General features: G+C 43.4%; 2 protein-coding genes across 8 annotated transcripts in view; one reads left to right on the top strand and one right to left on the bottom strand.

Moving 5' to 3' along the window:
* Positions 1-3,561: 3,561 nt before the first annotated feature.
* The window catches only part of LOC124152236 (melanopsin-like), a 72,547-nt gene continuing 57,918 nt past the window's right edge, over positions 3,562-18,190 (bottom strand). For 4 of the 7 annotated variants that reach the window (XM_046525100.2, XM_046525101.2, XM_046525102.2 and 1 more), the window contains one exon: positions 3,562-5,464. In XM_046525100.2, the coding sequence (XP_046381056.1) occupies positions 4,166-5,422 (1,257 nt within the window). In that variant the 5' untranslated portion in view covers positions 5,423-5,464 and the 3' untranslated portion in view covers positions 3,562-4,165. Of the gene's footprint in view, positions 5,465-5,622; positions 5,756-7,635; positions 7,759-13,288; positions 13,440-18,190 lie in introns of those variants that run through there. The other 3 variants (XM_046525099.2, XM_046525103.2, XM_046525105.2) reach the window with 3 other exon arrangements.
* LOC124152193 (collagen alpha-2(VI) chain-like) lies at positions 9,647-12,148 on the top strand. The gene is made up of 3 exons (XM_048403987.1): positions 9,647-9,661; positions 10,651-10,923; positions 11,276-12,148. Exons 1-3 carry the CDS (start codon positions 9,647-9,649, stop codon positions 12,146-12,148), a joined length of 1,161 nt encoding a protein of 386 aa, XP_048259944.1.

The following is an 18,190-nucleotide window of genomic DNA, read 5'->3' as shown; positions in this document are numbered from 1 at the left end:
TTTCTCCCTCACGTTCTCAAAATTCATTGATGCCAAATGTAATGTGATTGAAAAGAAGTCTAGACATGAAAGTTTATTTTCCAAAACAGTTGAGCGGGGTTTGATACTATACACTGAAAATACGTATTTCATAAATAGAGCGACTAACATCTTGTCTCTGAAAGGAACATATTTTACAGAAATAACAGTTGTTAAATTATAGTTATAAAATATAATAAACAGGAGCCCAGAGACTTTCTTCATTTTCAGATACTGATACTGCAGTAAGCTAGACTTACCAAACATTATAGACTTGCATGGGCTGTATTGGATATAAATTTATTTGTCTCAGGGTCTATATGACAGACTACATGAAGCCATAAATATGTTTTTTGAAAACACATTGCTTTCGTCGTCGGGACGAGTCCTGCTGTGCGCGTCAGGTATAAAACACTTACTTGTGTATGCACATTGTGAGTGGCGGGAGCTACCGATAGAGCAGGGCGGGCTTACCCTTGTCGCGAACACCTGGTGTCATCACTGATTTTCAGTGATGCATTCATATAATTTTCACCTTTTTTTACTTTACGCCCAATAGAATCTGTTTTGGCGGATAATCGAGACTGGTTATTCTCTGGCACTGACGTTTAACATTTGTATTAAGTTTTACATTTTGCAAACATCATAAACTGACATGAAGCCAATGTTTTCAAGGATGAACACTCCTTGAGTAATGAATTGTTTTTACAGTATTATTCATGATGGTGTCAAGTCATATTATTGCCATACCCCTCATAATACCCACCATCATAATGATTAAATGACGTCATCGGCGTTGACAGGTTCGGTACTCCGCACCAGCAGACACATGACGACCACATCCTGCAGGAATTCGGACGTACAGACCCCCATCGCTGAAAGGCCTGCACACATCCTCGAATTACTCAGTCAGTGATACCTAACTGTGCGGCGTTAGCAGCGACGTCATTGGACAAGGGTACTGTTCGACGACGAGAGTAGGCTGCCACCCTGTAGTCGGATGCGGGTGTATCGATGGAGAGGCGAACGATTGACTCCAAGATGCATCCAAAAGAATGACATGTTTGGAGGCGGTAGCGTAATGGTGGATGGTGGGATTTTCGGTGAAAGGAAGACAGGTCTTGTCATCAGGCGTTGGATTATGAACGCCCAACTGTACAGGGGTGTCAGCCAGTTGTCTCCCCTTTCTAGGACGGCTGCAGGTGATGCTGCTCCAACAGAACAATTCCAGGTCCTACACTGTTCAAATAATCCAGGACTTTCTCAGCATCAATAACACACCCATGTTGTCCTGGCGCCACACCCATCCGTCCTCTCACCGACAGAACATCTCTGGGATCATCTGGGGCCAAGGAAGTTCAAACTTGGCGAACAACGCACAACAGCTGGACCGTGCGCTGTTGGACGTCATCTATGAGGTGCCGTGTTCAAACGGTATCAACCTGCTTCGTCTAATTTAAAATGACCCAGGTAAACAGTAGCAATAAGACAATCTATCTATCTATCTATCTATCTATCTATCTATCTATCTATCCATCCATCCATCCAACCATCCATCCATCCATCCATCCATCCATCTATCTATCTATCTATCTATCTATCTATCTTACACAGACGCATTCATTGTTCACGACAAGCATAAGACCTCCCAGAAGATGCGCAACTCGTATCAGTATAGTTTGTCCTACTCGAGTCTAAGACCCTGATTCACTGCCATATACTGCCTGTGTCTAGCAGGTTTTAGTAATCCCTCTATTGTCAAACTTATATTGTCAGTCTTAGCACATTTACATTTCCCATAGCAACTCGGTAATGGCATCAGTATCTGGTGTGACCTCCTCGGGCGTCCAGACAGGCTGGACGATTACAAACCGGGTGGTCAGACTTTCTTCATCTTCATATTTTTTTATTTTTTTTTGTGGTGAAAAGTGACAGTTATGTCTCCATGTGTGTTTGATGGCAGTTTGCTAATTCATCCACACTGCCATGAAATTGTGTTTGGGCTTGTACTATAATGGTTGAACTTCAAAATCTATGGAGCATGTTGGGTTAAATGTGTGAAATCCAAGCTTGGTGGGAAACCCCAATGCACTCACTCCAAGGTACAATGTGATCTCTCTGTGGCTTCTGAAACCCCGACCTTCGCTCGCTCACTCACTCACTCACTCACTCACTCACTCACTCACCCACTCACTCACTCACTCACTCACTCACTCACTCACTCACAGGGTGTATGCCGCCCCCTTAGATATATATTGTGACTAGGTTTATCTATGCATGTCGGCATCATAGAATGTCGGCGAACTGACCTGATAGTTCTATGACATACCATGGCTGGGTTTAGTGTATACATTTGAGTATCGTTTTATTCAGCGGCATACGTACTATCATTACAGTCCTATAGTAGGTGTTCGGCTACATTTGTTTGTTGTTTGACGCCGCACTCAACAATATTCCAGATATATTCTGGATAATCGAGTCTGGACCGGACAATCCCGTGATTGAGATCATGCGGATCGATTCACGCAACTGGGTGAGTAAGTGAGTGAATATGGTTTAACGCCGCTTTTAGCAATATTTCAGCAATAGGACGGCGAGGGACACCAGATATTGGCTTCACACATTATACTCATGTGGGGAATCGAACCCGGGTCTTCGGTGTGACGAGCGAACGCTGCCCCACCGCCCCACCCACGCAATTGGGATACGATGACAACAACCAAGGCACCTCGCCTGACACCCGATCCATGTGTCTTACGACATTCTCACCCGGAATCTCCACGGGTCCCCAGCTGCAGTGACGGCGGGAGTGATTAGCATGCGGATTGAGTCATCACAGTGTTTGTACCCGTGAAGATTCCGGGGTAGAATAGGTCTTCAGCAACCCATGCTTGCGTAAAAGGTGACTATGCTTGTCGTAAAAGGCGACTAACGGGATCGGGTGGTCAGGCTCTGTGACTTGGTTGATGCATGTCATCGATCCCAATTGCGTGGATCAATGCTCATGATATTAATCACTGGATAGTCTGGTCAACACTCAATTATTTACAGACCGCCGCCATATAGTTGGAATGTTGCTAGGTGCGGCGTTAAACAACAAACGAACCAACCAACCATCACAGTTTTTGACCTCGTCGTGTGTTACCGTATCCCGACAGCGTTACTATCAACCATTGTGGGCGGTCGGGTGGTCCTGTCCTTAAAGTGCCAGCTCGCTACGCCTACGACCTGGGTTCGATTCCCAAATAACTGCACCAAGAGTGAAATCCATTTCTGGCTTGCTCCTCGGTTATGAGGTTGTAATATTGGTGTTGAGCAAACTAACTCAGTCACTATCAACCAATAGTTTCCCTGACTAATTACCAACCGGCATCGGTGATATTGCTGTGGTATGGCTGTGATTTTGCGGTGTTATCTTGGCAATATTGCGGTGACATTGCTTAGATATCGCTGCCTGCGGAGTCAAACAACGTCTGCCTTAGACTCCATGTTTTGAAACAATGATTGTAGATGTTTATTTGGATATAAAAGAAAAAAACAAAATATGAAAAAGAGATTTTATAAGAATCTGTCACGTGATAGAAAACACATGTAAAATGAAAATAAAAATTATGCACATCATTCGACGTCAAGCAAAATTTCCACTGTACATACTGGATGTAGCAAGCGGCGAGCCGTGTTAACGTTACTCGCCTCCTAATATAACCATCTTGTCCAATAGCGGCCTTGTTAAGTTGAGAAGCAGCCAACATTCTACCCAATCAAATTGCATCTTTCTGACATGGTAGTTTACAAGCTTTAAACATTGCAGCATCCATGTTCTTAGATATTAAGAATATTTTTTCAAGTTGAAAAAACAATTTTAACACTTGCAAACAAACGGAATCGGTATGTAAGATATTGTCAGATATTTTCATTAAATAAGGCGTCTTTAACATATCTGCATAGATTATAGTAGTCAGAGCGCTGTTAATAAATAGCTTCTGTGATCGTTGGGTTATTTTAAGACGTCACAGCAAATGGAAACATGGAGGAATGGACCCCCATGGTCGGAGATGAGGATGGAAGGCAACGACTGGCTTTGATCATGACCCCTGTAGAAAAATATAGAACTCTGTGTCTACCATGTCTCTGTCACATACAGCGCTCAAGAGTAAGATTGTTTCTCAGTAGTAGGAATGTTGATCTTTCCAAACACAATCTGGTCATTTGACACCGACTTAAGTCCGAATGAAGAGCCGGATTGTGAGCGGGAGTGCTTCAGTTGGAGCTGTCCTGCCTGTTCTTGGCTATTGAGTGAGTTGAACAGAATCTTCTTCTTCGCTTCTGATGTCCTCCCAGCGCGTTTAAAGATCTGAGCGATCTCTCTCCTGAATCGAGCTGAGGATATACTATATATAAGAGGGTTTATAGCACAGCTGGCCAACGGCGCAAGTTTGGCAATGTCGGCGAAGGCTTTCTTCAGTGATGTCAACTGATGTTTGTAATCGTCTATCAGAAATACTGCAATGCTGATATAATACGGGAAATAACTCACAAAGAATGCCACAGTTATGATGAAGAATAATTTCGCTGTAGTCTTTTGAGATCTGTAGTAATTTCCGTTCTTGGTCATGCCAATTGAGGACCGGTGGCACCCAAGAGATTCCCTCCTCTGAAGGTGAAGCCGAAGAGCTCTCCAGATGGAGAAGTACAGCGACGACATGGCCATCATGATCACCATGAACACAACACCGAGAACAGCGACGTACACGTACACCAGGGTACTACCGAGGTTCTCGTCCGAGAAGAAACACCAGGTGATGTTGAAAATATTACCGTTCTCGCTATACCGCGTATGTTTACTTCCAAACGAGAAGACACCAGGAACAGACACTAGTAATCCTATAACGAGGGCGAACACCACCAGCTTCCGGGTGTTTGATTCACGAATCTCATGTTTCAGTGGTCTGTGGATCTTTCTGTTTCTGTCAAAGGCAACAATTGTCAGCACCACGGCTGAAGACACCGCGTTGGATATTGCTATAAACGACGTCGTCTTGCACAACGGGTCGAACGCCGAATGACTCCCGTCGACGGTCATCACGAAGAACAAGGGCACTGACACTACACAGTTAAAGAAGTCGATGGCCGCCAAGACTTTGATGAAGAAGGTGAAGTTAGACCGTCTCCACCGGAAGTGGTAGATGTACATGACGAGGCCGTTGCCCACGGTGCCCACAAGGAATATGATGACAAGGAACAGGATCTCAGCGCCATGCCATTTGAACAGACCATGTCCGTCGTGCTTGTAGTCGTACTCGCTGGAGGAGGTGTTGTCTGACGTCGCTGCAGTTACGCCGAGAGGGTCTGGAGTGCTTGTGTTCATCGTCCTGGGTGTTTCCATCTCAATGGCAGGTATCATAATGTCGTGCTGGCTTCTAAACACCGGGTGTCATGGCGTGGACTGAAACACAAAATAACCTGTCAACACATCGGTATATATTAAAACATTGCCATTATGAGTGTTTATGATATCATGAGACGCAGCGAAAGGAAACAACCACTTGTAACCTGCAACCACTTGTAACCCGGCACGTTGAAAGCCTATTATGTTTTACTTACATGCGTGAACTCTAGATAAGTTCATCGGTTGTACACCACCACATCAAGACCAAACATGCGTGTCACAGACTTATATGTCAGCAATAGGCAGTGATACGTCCATGTCAGGTCAACGCCAACAATATGTATTTGTATACACATTAGCATGCCCAAATGTCGATATACTCACGTCAGCAATTACATTTTTATACAGTGACGGATGTAACAGACGTGGGCGGGCGCGTGTCACGTATCTATAGTAACTTTAATACGTATGTGCAGGGTAATATAGATGACTAGACAGCCGTGACAACACGTACAATGAGTATTGCTGACACACGAGTTATATCTCCTCCATATACATAGCTCATGTTTATCTATTTCATCAATTTTTGCATTATTAATATAAAGCTGTAAATAATAATAATAATAATAATAATAATAACGACGACGACGGTGATGATGATGATGATGGTGGTGGTGATGGTGATGATGATTATGATAAATCCCACGACAGAAATACATATATATGTGTTTGTTTTAACGAGTCACTGGCTAAATGTTCATATAAATGTCATAGACTGGTCGTATGGCAGCCATGTCGACTGAGATAGATTGAATACACGTATGGGTTTGCCACGTGACACGTGAGATACGCACAGGGGACTGTGGGAGAGTGTTGTGGGGGAGCGTGTGGTCTAGTGACTAAAGCGACACTGATACAATGCTGACGGTCATTTCTGGGGATATTGCTGGAATAAAGTTAAAGACGAACTTAAGAATGATTCACTGACCCCCGACCCACTCGCGTTCCAAATCCGTCACGAACTAACACCTCTGCTGAGTGAGAATGAATCTAGACTATAGATAGTTCTGAAGTTGTGACAGTTTCTCATTCCTACAGTGTAGCCATGCCGTCCGGCATACGTTGCCATGACAATAATGACACCATGGGTACAGCTGACATTGCTGACATGCCTGAAGTACCTGTCGGCGCTGTCAGTGGGAAGCTGACACGACTTGATGGCAACTGACTTCATAGACTATAGTGTGTGGTCATCCTCGGGACACTGACTAATACTCGTTCTAAACGATCAGTATTTACATCGATTCCACACGACCACGTGTACATTGCATAAGACAAAACAGTTTATAGGTGACACGCCCCCTCCCCTTTTCCACCCAATATATTATATATATAATGTGTGTGTGTGTGTGTGTGTGTGTGTGTGTGTGTGTGTGTGTGTGTGTGTGTGTGTGTGTGTGTACAGGTAAATCCCTTCATGTGAAACCTTACACCATAACCATCTCGAGATGGATGGTTTTTTTACACCTACCCGTGGTATATGTATGTTAGCATTTTATGTGTTAGCATTTTGTTATATATATATATATATATAAACACATATCATTTTTAGGTTTTTAGTTTTTTTACACACATATATATATAAAATGCTAACATATACATGATATATATATATACATATATATACATATATATATATATATATATATATATATATATATATATATATATATATATATATATATATAAAATGCTAACATATACATGGTTTATAAATATATATATATATATATATATATATATATATAATTATATATATTAGCATATTGTTTATATATAACAAAACAAAATGGTAGCGTGGTTATGGCATACACATGGTTATGGCATACGGTTTCACCTGCACCTTACCAATCTCCTACAGTAACTGTATAATTTCAATTAATTATTTCTTCGTAACACCGATTAGCATTGTATTGGCCTTACAAAGAGATTATGAAGATTATATTACTAAATCTGGCTTACATATGATCTTGTACATAGATCTGATTACTCACGATCAAACAGTTCGGCCTTTCAACAAATCCAACACAAGTGTGGGTTATTAAAAAGAAAGTTATTCAACGGAAATGGTATAAATTCCTGAACGCTCTGGAACGCTATAAATTTCTAAAAACTTAAACATAATTCCAGTGTTAATACGATCGCATATTGCCGTCACACCGCCATACCTGATGGTGTTATCCTGAATTCCTACGTGTGCCTTACTCCGGGTATTTGACTGGGTCAATGAATGGCAGTCTACAACGATAACGTAGATAGCGACCTCGCGGCTCACGTGACCTGTGTCTGGGGACACCTGGTGATGTCAGTCATGTCGCGTGACGTCAGAGTCAAAGTTGGAAACTACCTCAGCATTAGTGAATGAGTTACCGCTGCGGTGGGCGACGCTAGACGACCCATCCCTAAACATACGACTGTAGTTTTGAAACGGTCTGATATTTGACAGGTCACGGTGAATATACTATTGTGACATAATGTGCAACACGATAACGCTGAGATTAATTTAATATTCTGTGTTTAAGAAAGATAATTATTTTCTGTCAGAGCTTCAAAGCATACATCGTGTCCTCTGAATGATTTTGACACCCGACACCATCGCTGCAAATAGTCACAATGTTGAATTGCGTAACACCCAGTATAAAAAAAGAATCTGAAAAGAAAAAAACTAACACATATTGCCCAGAACAGACCCTTTACAAGTAGTTATCAAGTACATGCTTACAACATACGTTCAAATTGACGTCATTACTTCAGAAATTGTATATTTTCTGACCATTATATTGAGACCAAATTATTTTTTTCTGCTTTTACCTTAATCTTCTCGGTATGTGAAACACAGTTCAACTTGTGCAACTATAGCAAAAGATCATATAAGAGCATCTCGCCCTCGCTGATATAGATAAAGCGACAAAACCCTTTCCATAACCAAGGGAAATCTCTGCATGAAGCAGAGTCGACAGTACGTCTCCGACATTATCATGAGTGTGTTTATGAACCACTCTCAATTAGTGATGATACCGGGTGTTCGCGAAAAGATGAGCATATCCTGCCCCACCGGTGGCACTCGTCACAAACACACGCAGAGGCAAGTTACATAGCCTTCGTTAGAACAAATTAACGAATTCCTTTATATGTATGTAAAGTAGAGCAGTCTTGCAGTCATGGTACATAGCTGTATAGCGGGACGAGGAGTGGCTGAGTCAGGCTATCTGACCCGGATACGACTATATGTGTCTCGTACTTGTATTAATCTTCCTTTTTTATGGAATTAATATATCATATCCTGTATCGTTTCCTGAACATGATCATGATAAGTTAATATCGGAATATTAGTCATATATTATTTATACCAACAAGAAGAAGATCATGTGGTCATGGGGAGGTGGGTGGGTGTCGGGTGGTGTGTGTGTGTGTGGTTTGTCAGAGTACATAATTCACAATAAGCTGGCACGTGATGATACTGTCACTGACAACAACCAGGAAGTTTTACACAGTTTTTCCTCAATTTCTTTTACCCATCTAAAGACGTGATATCTTGAACATGACGTTCTCAGGTTACGAAGTAGCCACCACATACACACGCGGTCTGTAACCAGCAATACATCTACGTCTACACCAGCGTGTGACAATGTCTGCCACTATACGTGAACTGTAATGCTTCCTGTCGTTCTACAACATGTCACTGTATGTTACAGACCACTGTATGTTACAGATCACTGTATGTTACACATCATTGTATGTTACAGATCACTGTATGTTACACATCACTGTATGTTACAGATCACTGTATGTTACACATCACTGTATGTTACAGATCACTGTATGTTACACATCACTGTATGTTACAGATCACTGTATGTTACAAATCACTGTATGTTACAGATCACTGTATGTTACACATCACTGTATGTTACAGATCACTGTATGTTACAGATCACTTTATGTTACAGATCACTGTATGTTACAGATCACGCTATGTTACATATCACTTTATGTTACAGATCACTTTATGTTACAGATCACTGTATGTTACAGATCACTGTATGTTACACATCACTGTATGTTACAGATCACGCTATGTTACACATCACTGTATGTTACAGATCACTGTATGTTACACATCACTGTATGTTACACATCACTGTATGTTACAGATCACTGTATGTTACAGATCACGCTATGTTACAGATCACTGTATGTTACAGATCACTGTATGTTACAGATCACGCTATGTTACAGATCACGCTATGTTACAGATCACTTTATGTTACACATCACTGTATGATACAGATCACTGTATGTTACAGATCACTGTATGTTACGGATCACTTTATGTTACACATCACTGTATGTTACAGATCACTGTATGTTACACATATCACGTTATGTTACAGATCACTTTATGTTTCACATATCACGTTATGTTACAGATCACTTTATGTTACACATATCACGTTATGTTACAGATCACTTTATGTTACACATATCACGTTATGTTAGACATATCACGTTATGTTACAGATCACTTTATGTTACACATATCACTTTATGTTACACAGATCACTGTATGTTACAGATCACTTTATGTTACACATATCACGTTATGTTACAGATGACTTTATGTTACACATATCACGTTATGTTACAGATCACTTTATGTTACACATATCACGTTATGTTACAGATCACTTTATGTTACACATATCACGTTATGTTACAGATCACTTTATGTTACACATATCACGTTTTGTTACAGATCAATTTATGTCACACAGATCACGTTATGTTACAGATGACTTTATTTACACATATCACGTTTTGTTACAGATCACTTTATGTTACACATATCACGTTTTGTTACAGATCACTTTATGTCAAACAGATCACGTTATGTTACAGATGACTTTATGTTACACATATCACGTTTTGTTACAGATCACTTTATGTTACACATATCACGTTTTGTTACAGATCACTTCATGTTACACATATCACGTTATGTTACAGATCACTTCATGTTACATATATCACTGTATGTTACATATATCACTGTATGTAACAGATCACTTCTGTTACACATATCATTTTATGTTACATATATCACATAATGTTACACATATCACGTTATGTTACACAGATCCTTTCATGGTGCAGTTCACTTCATGTTTCACACCCTGCTGTAGCCGAGACCAGACGTTACGCCGTCTCCGTGTGCTGTGGTGGACACAACCGGACAGACGCGTGTAGTGGTGGACACAAATGGACAGACGCGTGTAGTGGTGAACACAACCGGACAGACGTGTGCAGTGGTGGACACAACCGGACAGACGCGTGTAGTGGTGGACACAACCGGACAGACGTGTGCAGTGGTGGACAAAACCGGACAGACGTGTGCAGTGGTGGACACAACCGGACAGACGTGGGCAGTGGTGGACACAACCGGACAGACGTGTGCAGTTAACCTAAATGAGTGTCACCTCGACGCGTTCACGACTATAGCCATTAATTATCGATTAGGGGCTCGATAATATACACTGCTATGCCAAGCTCTTGACTCAATTATTTTTACATCTAATAAACCGACTCCACAAAAGGAAGGAATGATTTGTTTGCTCATAATTGACCCACTCTGCCTTGTGTTCCTACAGTGTGAGACGCCGCCTTAATCCGATGCCGACCTGTATTACGAGATTTGCGAGTTTGGGAGAGCTTTCAACAAAGGCGACAACAGTGCGTGATATTTGTTTCGTGAAGACTTTTACATCCAGCATAGTTACTTAGCACCGTACCACAAAAGTTGGAACATAGGGAAACAAGGGGTACAAGGGGGACAAGGGGGACAAGGTGTACAAGGGGTACAAGGGGGACAAGGTGTACAAGGTGTACAAGGGGTACAAGGGGGACAAGGGGTACAAGGGGGACAAGGGGGACAAGGGGTACAAGGGGGACAAGGGGTACAAGGGGGGCAAGGGGGGCAAGGGGGACAAGGGGGACAAGGGGTACAAGGGGGACAAGGGGTACAAGGGGGGCAAGGGGGACAAGGGGTACAAGGGGGACAAGGGGGACAAGGGGGACAAGGGGTACAAGGGGGACAAGGGGTACAAGGGGGGCAAGGGGGACAAGGGGTACAAGGGGGACAAGGGGTACAAGGGGGGCAAGGGGGACAAGGGGAACAAGGGGTACAAGGGATACAAGGGGTACAAGGGGGACAAGGGGTACAAAGGGGACAAGGGGGACAAGGGGAACAAGGTGTACAAGGGGGACAGGGGGAACAAGGGGTACAAGGGGAACAAGGGGAACAACGGGGACAAGGGGAACAACGGGGACAAGGGGAACAAGGGGAACAAGGGGGACAAGGGGGACAAGGGGAACAACGGGGACAAGGGGAACAAGGGGGACAAGGGGAACAACGGGGACAACGGGAACAAGGGGGAGAAGGGGTACCAGGGGTACAAGGGGTACAAGGGGAACAAGGGGTACAAGGGGGACAACGGGAACAAGGGGAACAACGGGGACAAGGGGAACAAGGGGGACAAGGGGAACAACGGGGACAACGGGAAAAAGGGGGAGAAGGGGTACCAGGGGTACAAGGGGTACAAGGGGTACAAGGGGTACAAGGGGAACAAGGGGTACAAGGGGGACAACGGGAACAACGGGAACAAGGGGAACAAGTCAAAATAGGGATTTCCGTCGGACATCATCTTTGTCCTGATCTGTCAAACTTGGAAATGTCCTTGGTATGTCTACCAAGAAACATTTTGAAAGCTGCACTGTGGCCCTGTAAGATGTGACCTTCATAAAACAACTGTTGGACACATCGCAGTCTGGCTGAGTCAGTGTATCGTCGTACCCCGAGTACGACCAGGAATGCCAGATAGATCAATCACGCAGGTCACAAGGAGACACATATCTGCCTCACCCTCACCACCCCACCCCTTCAGTCACTCATAACCATCACAAAGGACGCACCATCACACCAAACCCTGGCATGAATTCATACACTCACTGCTATTGAGCGACGGACATGGCCACAATGTCTCCACTACGTACCGATATGACGACAAGACTGACACACCTCGCCTGCAAGAAATCCACAATGGTACCGGCAACCAACACGCTATCGACATATCACTTTAACAAAGGCTACATACAGCTCTTTAAGTGCACACTCACATTCAAGAGTTGCATAATTGTACGCCCGAAGACACTCTACTTCAGACATTCCGGTAGCGCGGGTTTGTGGTGAAGCCTGCGGTCGAGCGTCGCGGTTAAGACGGCGCTCACACACAGTGGTAATAACGATACGTAATAGTTTTAACGACCGACAAATATATATAGATATCTTTATAGCAGCATATAATCCGAGTTTACCTTACGGCTTACAAACACGATGGACAAGTTTGTTTCTACACGTTGCCTTGTGTACAGGAGGTGTATTATAGTTTTAGTCAATGAAGATGTGATGCACCAGCCCCGGTTCATACCTACAAGCATGGCAAGCCAAGCATGTCTCAGTAGACACACACAGCCAGCTGAGATCATTGGTATTTGTACATGACAGAAGCGGATAGATAGACAGTAAACGTGTATGACAAACATGGACGTATTCCCTTCAGATTATCTCGTGGTAGCATAGTCAACAAAATCGTCTTAGGTCAGTGTCTATATATACCCACCTACCAACTGCTATGCTACTCAAACTTAATTTGTGACATTGTACGTCAGACAATACCCCTATGGTCCCACTACGAACAACACCTAGATCTATGTCATACGTATTTTAGTTACACATCACGTTGATTTTACACGGACAGCAATTACCTGTACGAAGTGTTGACACAGTGGAAATTCCAGATATGATGGATCCTTGAAACCACAGCCAGGAATAGTCACCAACTGCAACCCCTCTGTACCTCTGTCAAGTGCTCCCTCGCCCCCATGTATACCCTGGCGCTATATCCGGGTCACGTGCTCACACTCACAGGGAATATCTCCAGCCAGTAATACCCCCTACAGGATATAGGACATATTTCCCTCCTGCGTGGAGATATGTTACATGTCCTTTCACATCCTGTTATCCAAGCGCTCATTATGTTATCCGAGACATCGGACAAGGGTTTAAGATTCAATTTAATAGCTAACACACAATACTGTTTGTGCATTTTGAGATGTATGTTGTTTCGATACAACTTCAGGATGTTTGTTTTTGACTGAAGGTTTTTTTTCTCGTCTTTTCTCAAGTAACGATTTTGCACGTATCGACTTACATGTCTCTAAAGTGACACGCACATGTTTTTTATGTATAAGAAGTCGCAAGGCATGCGGTGGTGCAGTCCTGACGAAATGGGTGTAAAGAAAATTACTTATTTACGCATCGCTTTGACAGTGAGAACCAATGAACTTTAACAATTATATTGGATACTAGGTTGGTAGACACAATTTTATGGATAACAACTTCTTTAATACTGTAAAAAGCGACGTTTCGGTATAGCAAGACAGCGGTATAAGGATCTATACCGAAACGTCGCTTTTTACAGTATTAAAGAAGTTGTTATCCATAAATTGTGTGTACCTGGTCATCCGTCAACTTCTAAGTAATGCTTATCAACCAAAAGGATACTGGGTTGTTTGTTTGGTTGGTTGGTTGGTTAGTTATTGGATACTGGTTCGTTCGTTCGTTCGTTCGTCCGTCCGTTCGTTTGTTTGTTCGTTCGTTGTGACACTCGGCAATATTCCAACCATATAACGACGGTCTGCAAATAATCGAGTCTGGATCATACAATCCAGTGCTTGTCATGCGCATCGATCCACTCACTTGAGATATGATGACAAACTGACAATCACCGAACCTGACCACCCTATCCATTTAGTCGCCTCTTCCGATGGATTGCTAAGACCTCTGTTCTTACCGCGACGATCGTTTTGTGAAATGGTGATGTGGTTAGTTTGTTTAACTTAGTGCTTGGAGTGAGTGAGTTTGGTTTAACCACATTCTGAATATTATATCAGTTAAAGAAGTCGTATCAGCTTTATGTCTGTAGATTGTTACAACTTTAATGTAACCCGCAAGTACGGGTATGTCAAACCTAAGGGTACGGGTTTGTAAAACCCACGATGGCCGAATGTGAAACCCACGATGACCGAATGTGAAATCCACGATGACCGAATGTGAAACCCACGATGACCGAATGTGAAACCTACGATGACCGAATGTGAAACCTACGAGTATTGGTATGATGCTGACAATCCAAGTGTCTGGAGGGCAGATATGGGGTTCGAACTAACGATCATTCTGGCACCATAAGGGACACACCTGTGCGCCTATCCGTTACCTCTTTTGTGGTCGGATGTATTCAGTATCAAGTGTCAAAGGTGTTTATTTTGCCCTGGGACCCATATCACAAAGCGATCGTAGTGCCACGACTATCGCAAGTCTGTGTTAAAGTGTGTTGGTTTGTTTGTTTGTTTGCTTGTTGTTTGATGCAATATTCCAGCTATATGACGGCGGTCTGTAAATAATCGAGTCTGGACCAAACATTCCAGAGATTGACATCATGAGCATCGATTCACACAATTGGGATACGATGACATGCATCAACCAAGTCAGCGAGCCTGACCACCCTATCCCGTAGTCGCCTCTTGCGGCAAGCATAGTCCCTTTACGGCAAGCATTAGACCTATTCTAACCCAGATCTTCACGGGTGAGTGAGTGAGTGAGTGTTTCACGAACCTGTGAGCGAGAAACCCATTTGAGACTGGTATCAAACATAGGTGTGGATCAAATTCCAGGTCTGTGATTGGCTCCTCCTTGGTGATGACCTGAGGTCATCTCGTGCAGTTTCTCGTGCTTCACCTACTCCTTTGTTGAAAGGTTGTGTGTTGAAACAAGTTACGGTACCACTGCATGTTATAAACCATTTATCATAAACACAGTTGTTTCAAAACGTATCTAACTCCCTTTCGCTCTTTAGAAACCAGTTGTAAGATACATGTATATGGCATATGACAGTCACTCGTGTTGGAATCTCTCAGTATCACAGCCGGCGGACAAACTTAGAACGATAAGTATGCGCATGATAAGGACGCCGGTGTACTGTCACGGACTTCTTCACTAAACGAGTGGACAGGCGCACCTACAACCGGATATGGTACATATATTTTGGTGAGCACCGCTTTTTGGTTAAAAGATGATAACTTGCTGCGCAAACCAACAATTGAACCGGTTTATGCAAATGAGCACAGTGCCTGGTTACTTGGGTAATCTGCGTGGGCGGGGTGAAAGCAACGCCAGAGGTTTCACCACCAGGAACTCTGCACCTAAAAGCACAGGAATAAACCCAAATCTCTGGCTTTGTAAATTAGCACTACTCAGTCATCAATGTCCACTACCAGTGATAATTCGAGATCGCTGAGCCAACAATCTACTCATTGCACATCAATATTGACGATGCATCTCTAGTGCCCTTGGGCGTTCTGAACAGGCAATGTTCCCCAGGTCATAAAGCTTGGCTGTATGAGCCTACTTAGATGAAGACGTGGTTCAATGTGCGTCAACGTATCACAACGGGGGAGGGGTGGTTGTGGCTTGGGGGGTGGAGCTCGACTGGGGGTGGTGGTGCTCATTGCACTAACTACTGGTTTGCTCGACAACGTTGCGGCTATTTAGATGAAATTTTGGGTTCCATCAAAGTGATAATCGTCTAGCACCTACACGACTTTGGGCTTTCCTTCCGGATTTTACTTATAGGCCGTGACATTACTGAAATACTACCCAAAGGGGCGTTCACACAACTCACTGACTTAAAGCATACAGGGAAAGAGCACTATCTTTTAATATGATATCTTTAAAAAGGTGGGGGAAACCTCGTGTGGGGAACACCGTCAATTGTTCTTAAACAACAAAATCTAAACCGTTATTACCAGAAATTATCACAGATCACCAGTGAACCTTAATATGGAACTCAAATAATACATTGTCATCTTACTGTAAGTATTGAATGTTGGACTATCCTATATACACTGATGTAACTAATGTGGTTTTAGTTGAGAAAAAAAACTTGTGTGTTGTCCCGAAAGTGTAGGGTTTTGTCGGTGGGGGTTTGTCTGCAGGGTTTTGTCGGTGGGGTTTTGTCTGCAGGGTTTTGTCGGTGGGGGTTTGTCTGCAGGGTTTTGTCGGTGGGGGTTTGTCTGCAGGGTTTTGTCGGTTGGGGTTTGTCTGCAGGGTTTTGTCTGCCCTATGGGAGACTGACCTACACTAATGTCTGGCACGTGACGGTTGTGTACACACGGTCGATGGTACAGGAATGCAGGCACTTAGCTATCAGTAATACGACGGACCGTGCGCGATGTATTATCAACTCTGCTTTATTAGTTAATAGGCCTATGATTGTGATTGATGAGCTTAGCAAGTGGGTATGATATATCGCGGAAGATGCCTCCTCAACGTGGACACTTCAGATACAGATCCGAGTGAGCACACGGATGTCGAGGGGGGGGGGGGGGGGGGGGGGGGCGTTAGTAGGGGAGGGGCCCGGTGTAAGCGGAGCCTTTTCTTCATTACCTGGGGAACTTACGACCATACAGACTAAGCTGCATGCTGTACTTTTGATTCTGAAACTCCAGGTGCTGTATTATCGTGTATGAATTTGGCATGCAGAGAGACACACGCATAACAGGAATTATGTCCTGATATCGGTTTAATTTGAGCCTTAATTACTTAATTAGTAATTATGGACATCGCTGCAAATGTATTTGAAAGATCACATAGATAACCGAGGTGTACTTCCTGAATCACACGTTGCCAAGCTGAAACGTGTCACAGAATAACACAGCTATACTTGGCGTCCCTACGTACTCGCTGTTCACACAGCTGACACGTGTCACAGAATAACACAGATATACTTGGCGTCCCTACGTACTCGCTGTTTACACAGCTGACACGTGTCATAGAATAACACAGATATACTTGGCGTCCCTACGTACTCACTGTTTACACAGCTGACACGTGTCATAGAATAACACAGATATACTTGGCGTCCCTACGTACTCGCTGTTCACACAGCTGACACGTGTCACAGAATAACACAGCTATACTTGGCGTCCCTACGTACTCGCTGTTTACACAGCTGACACGTGTCATAGAATAACACAGATATACTTGGCGTCCCTACGTACTCACTGTTTACACAGCTGACACGTGTCACAGGATGTCACAGATATACTTGGCGTCCCTACGTACTCGCTGTTTACACAGCTGAAACGTGTCACAGAATAACACAGATATACTTGGCGTCCCTACGCACTTCCCGTATTACACAGCTGACACGTGTCACGATATGTCACAGATATACATGGCATCCCTACGTACTCACTGTTTACACATCTGACACGTGTCACAGGATGTCACAGATATACATGGCGTCCCTACATACTCACTGTTTACACAGCTGACACGTGTCACAGGATGTCACAGATATACTTGGCGTCCCTACGTACTCACTGTTAACAGAGCTGACACGTGTCACGGGATATCAGATACACTTGGCGTCCCTACGTTTTCAGGGCTGACACTTGTCGTTACATGATGTCATAGACAAACAAACTTTCTGTTTACACAGCTGGCACGTCATGTCAAGGATGCATGGTTCATGCAGTTTGCGGAAATCTCACAATAGAAGTCGGCGTGATTGAAATGATATAATCACGGTCTCGATCCTGTTGTGG

Source organism: Haliotis rufescens, unplaced genomic scaffold (genome assembly GCF_023055435.1).
Source record: "Haliotis rufescens isolate VD_foot unplaced genomic scaffold, xgHalRufe1.0.p SCAF_30, whole genome shotgun sequence".
Classification (NCBI taxonomy): Eukaryota; Metazoa; Mollusca; class Gastropoda; order Lepetellida; family Haliotidae; genus Haliotis; species Haliotis rufescens.
The sequence above is the reverse complement of the archived record's forward strand: the minus strand, read 5'-3'. Positions and strand labels throughout refer to the sequence as shown.

Coding starts and splice junctions, on each gene's coding strand:
- LOC124152193 (XM_048403987.1), top strand. Junction 10,924..11,275: donor CAACCGGACAGACGTGTGCA/GTTAACCTAAAT, acceptor GTTGGAACATAG/GGAAACAAGGGGTACAAGGG.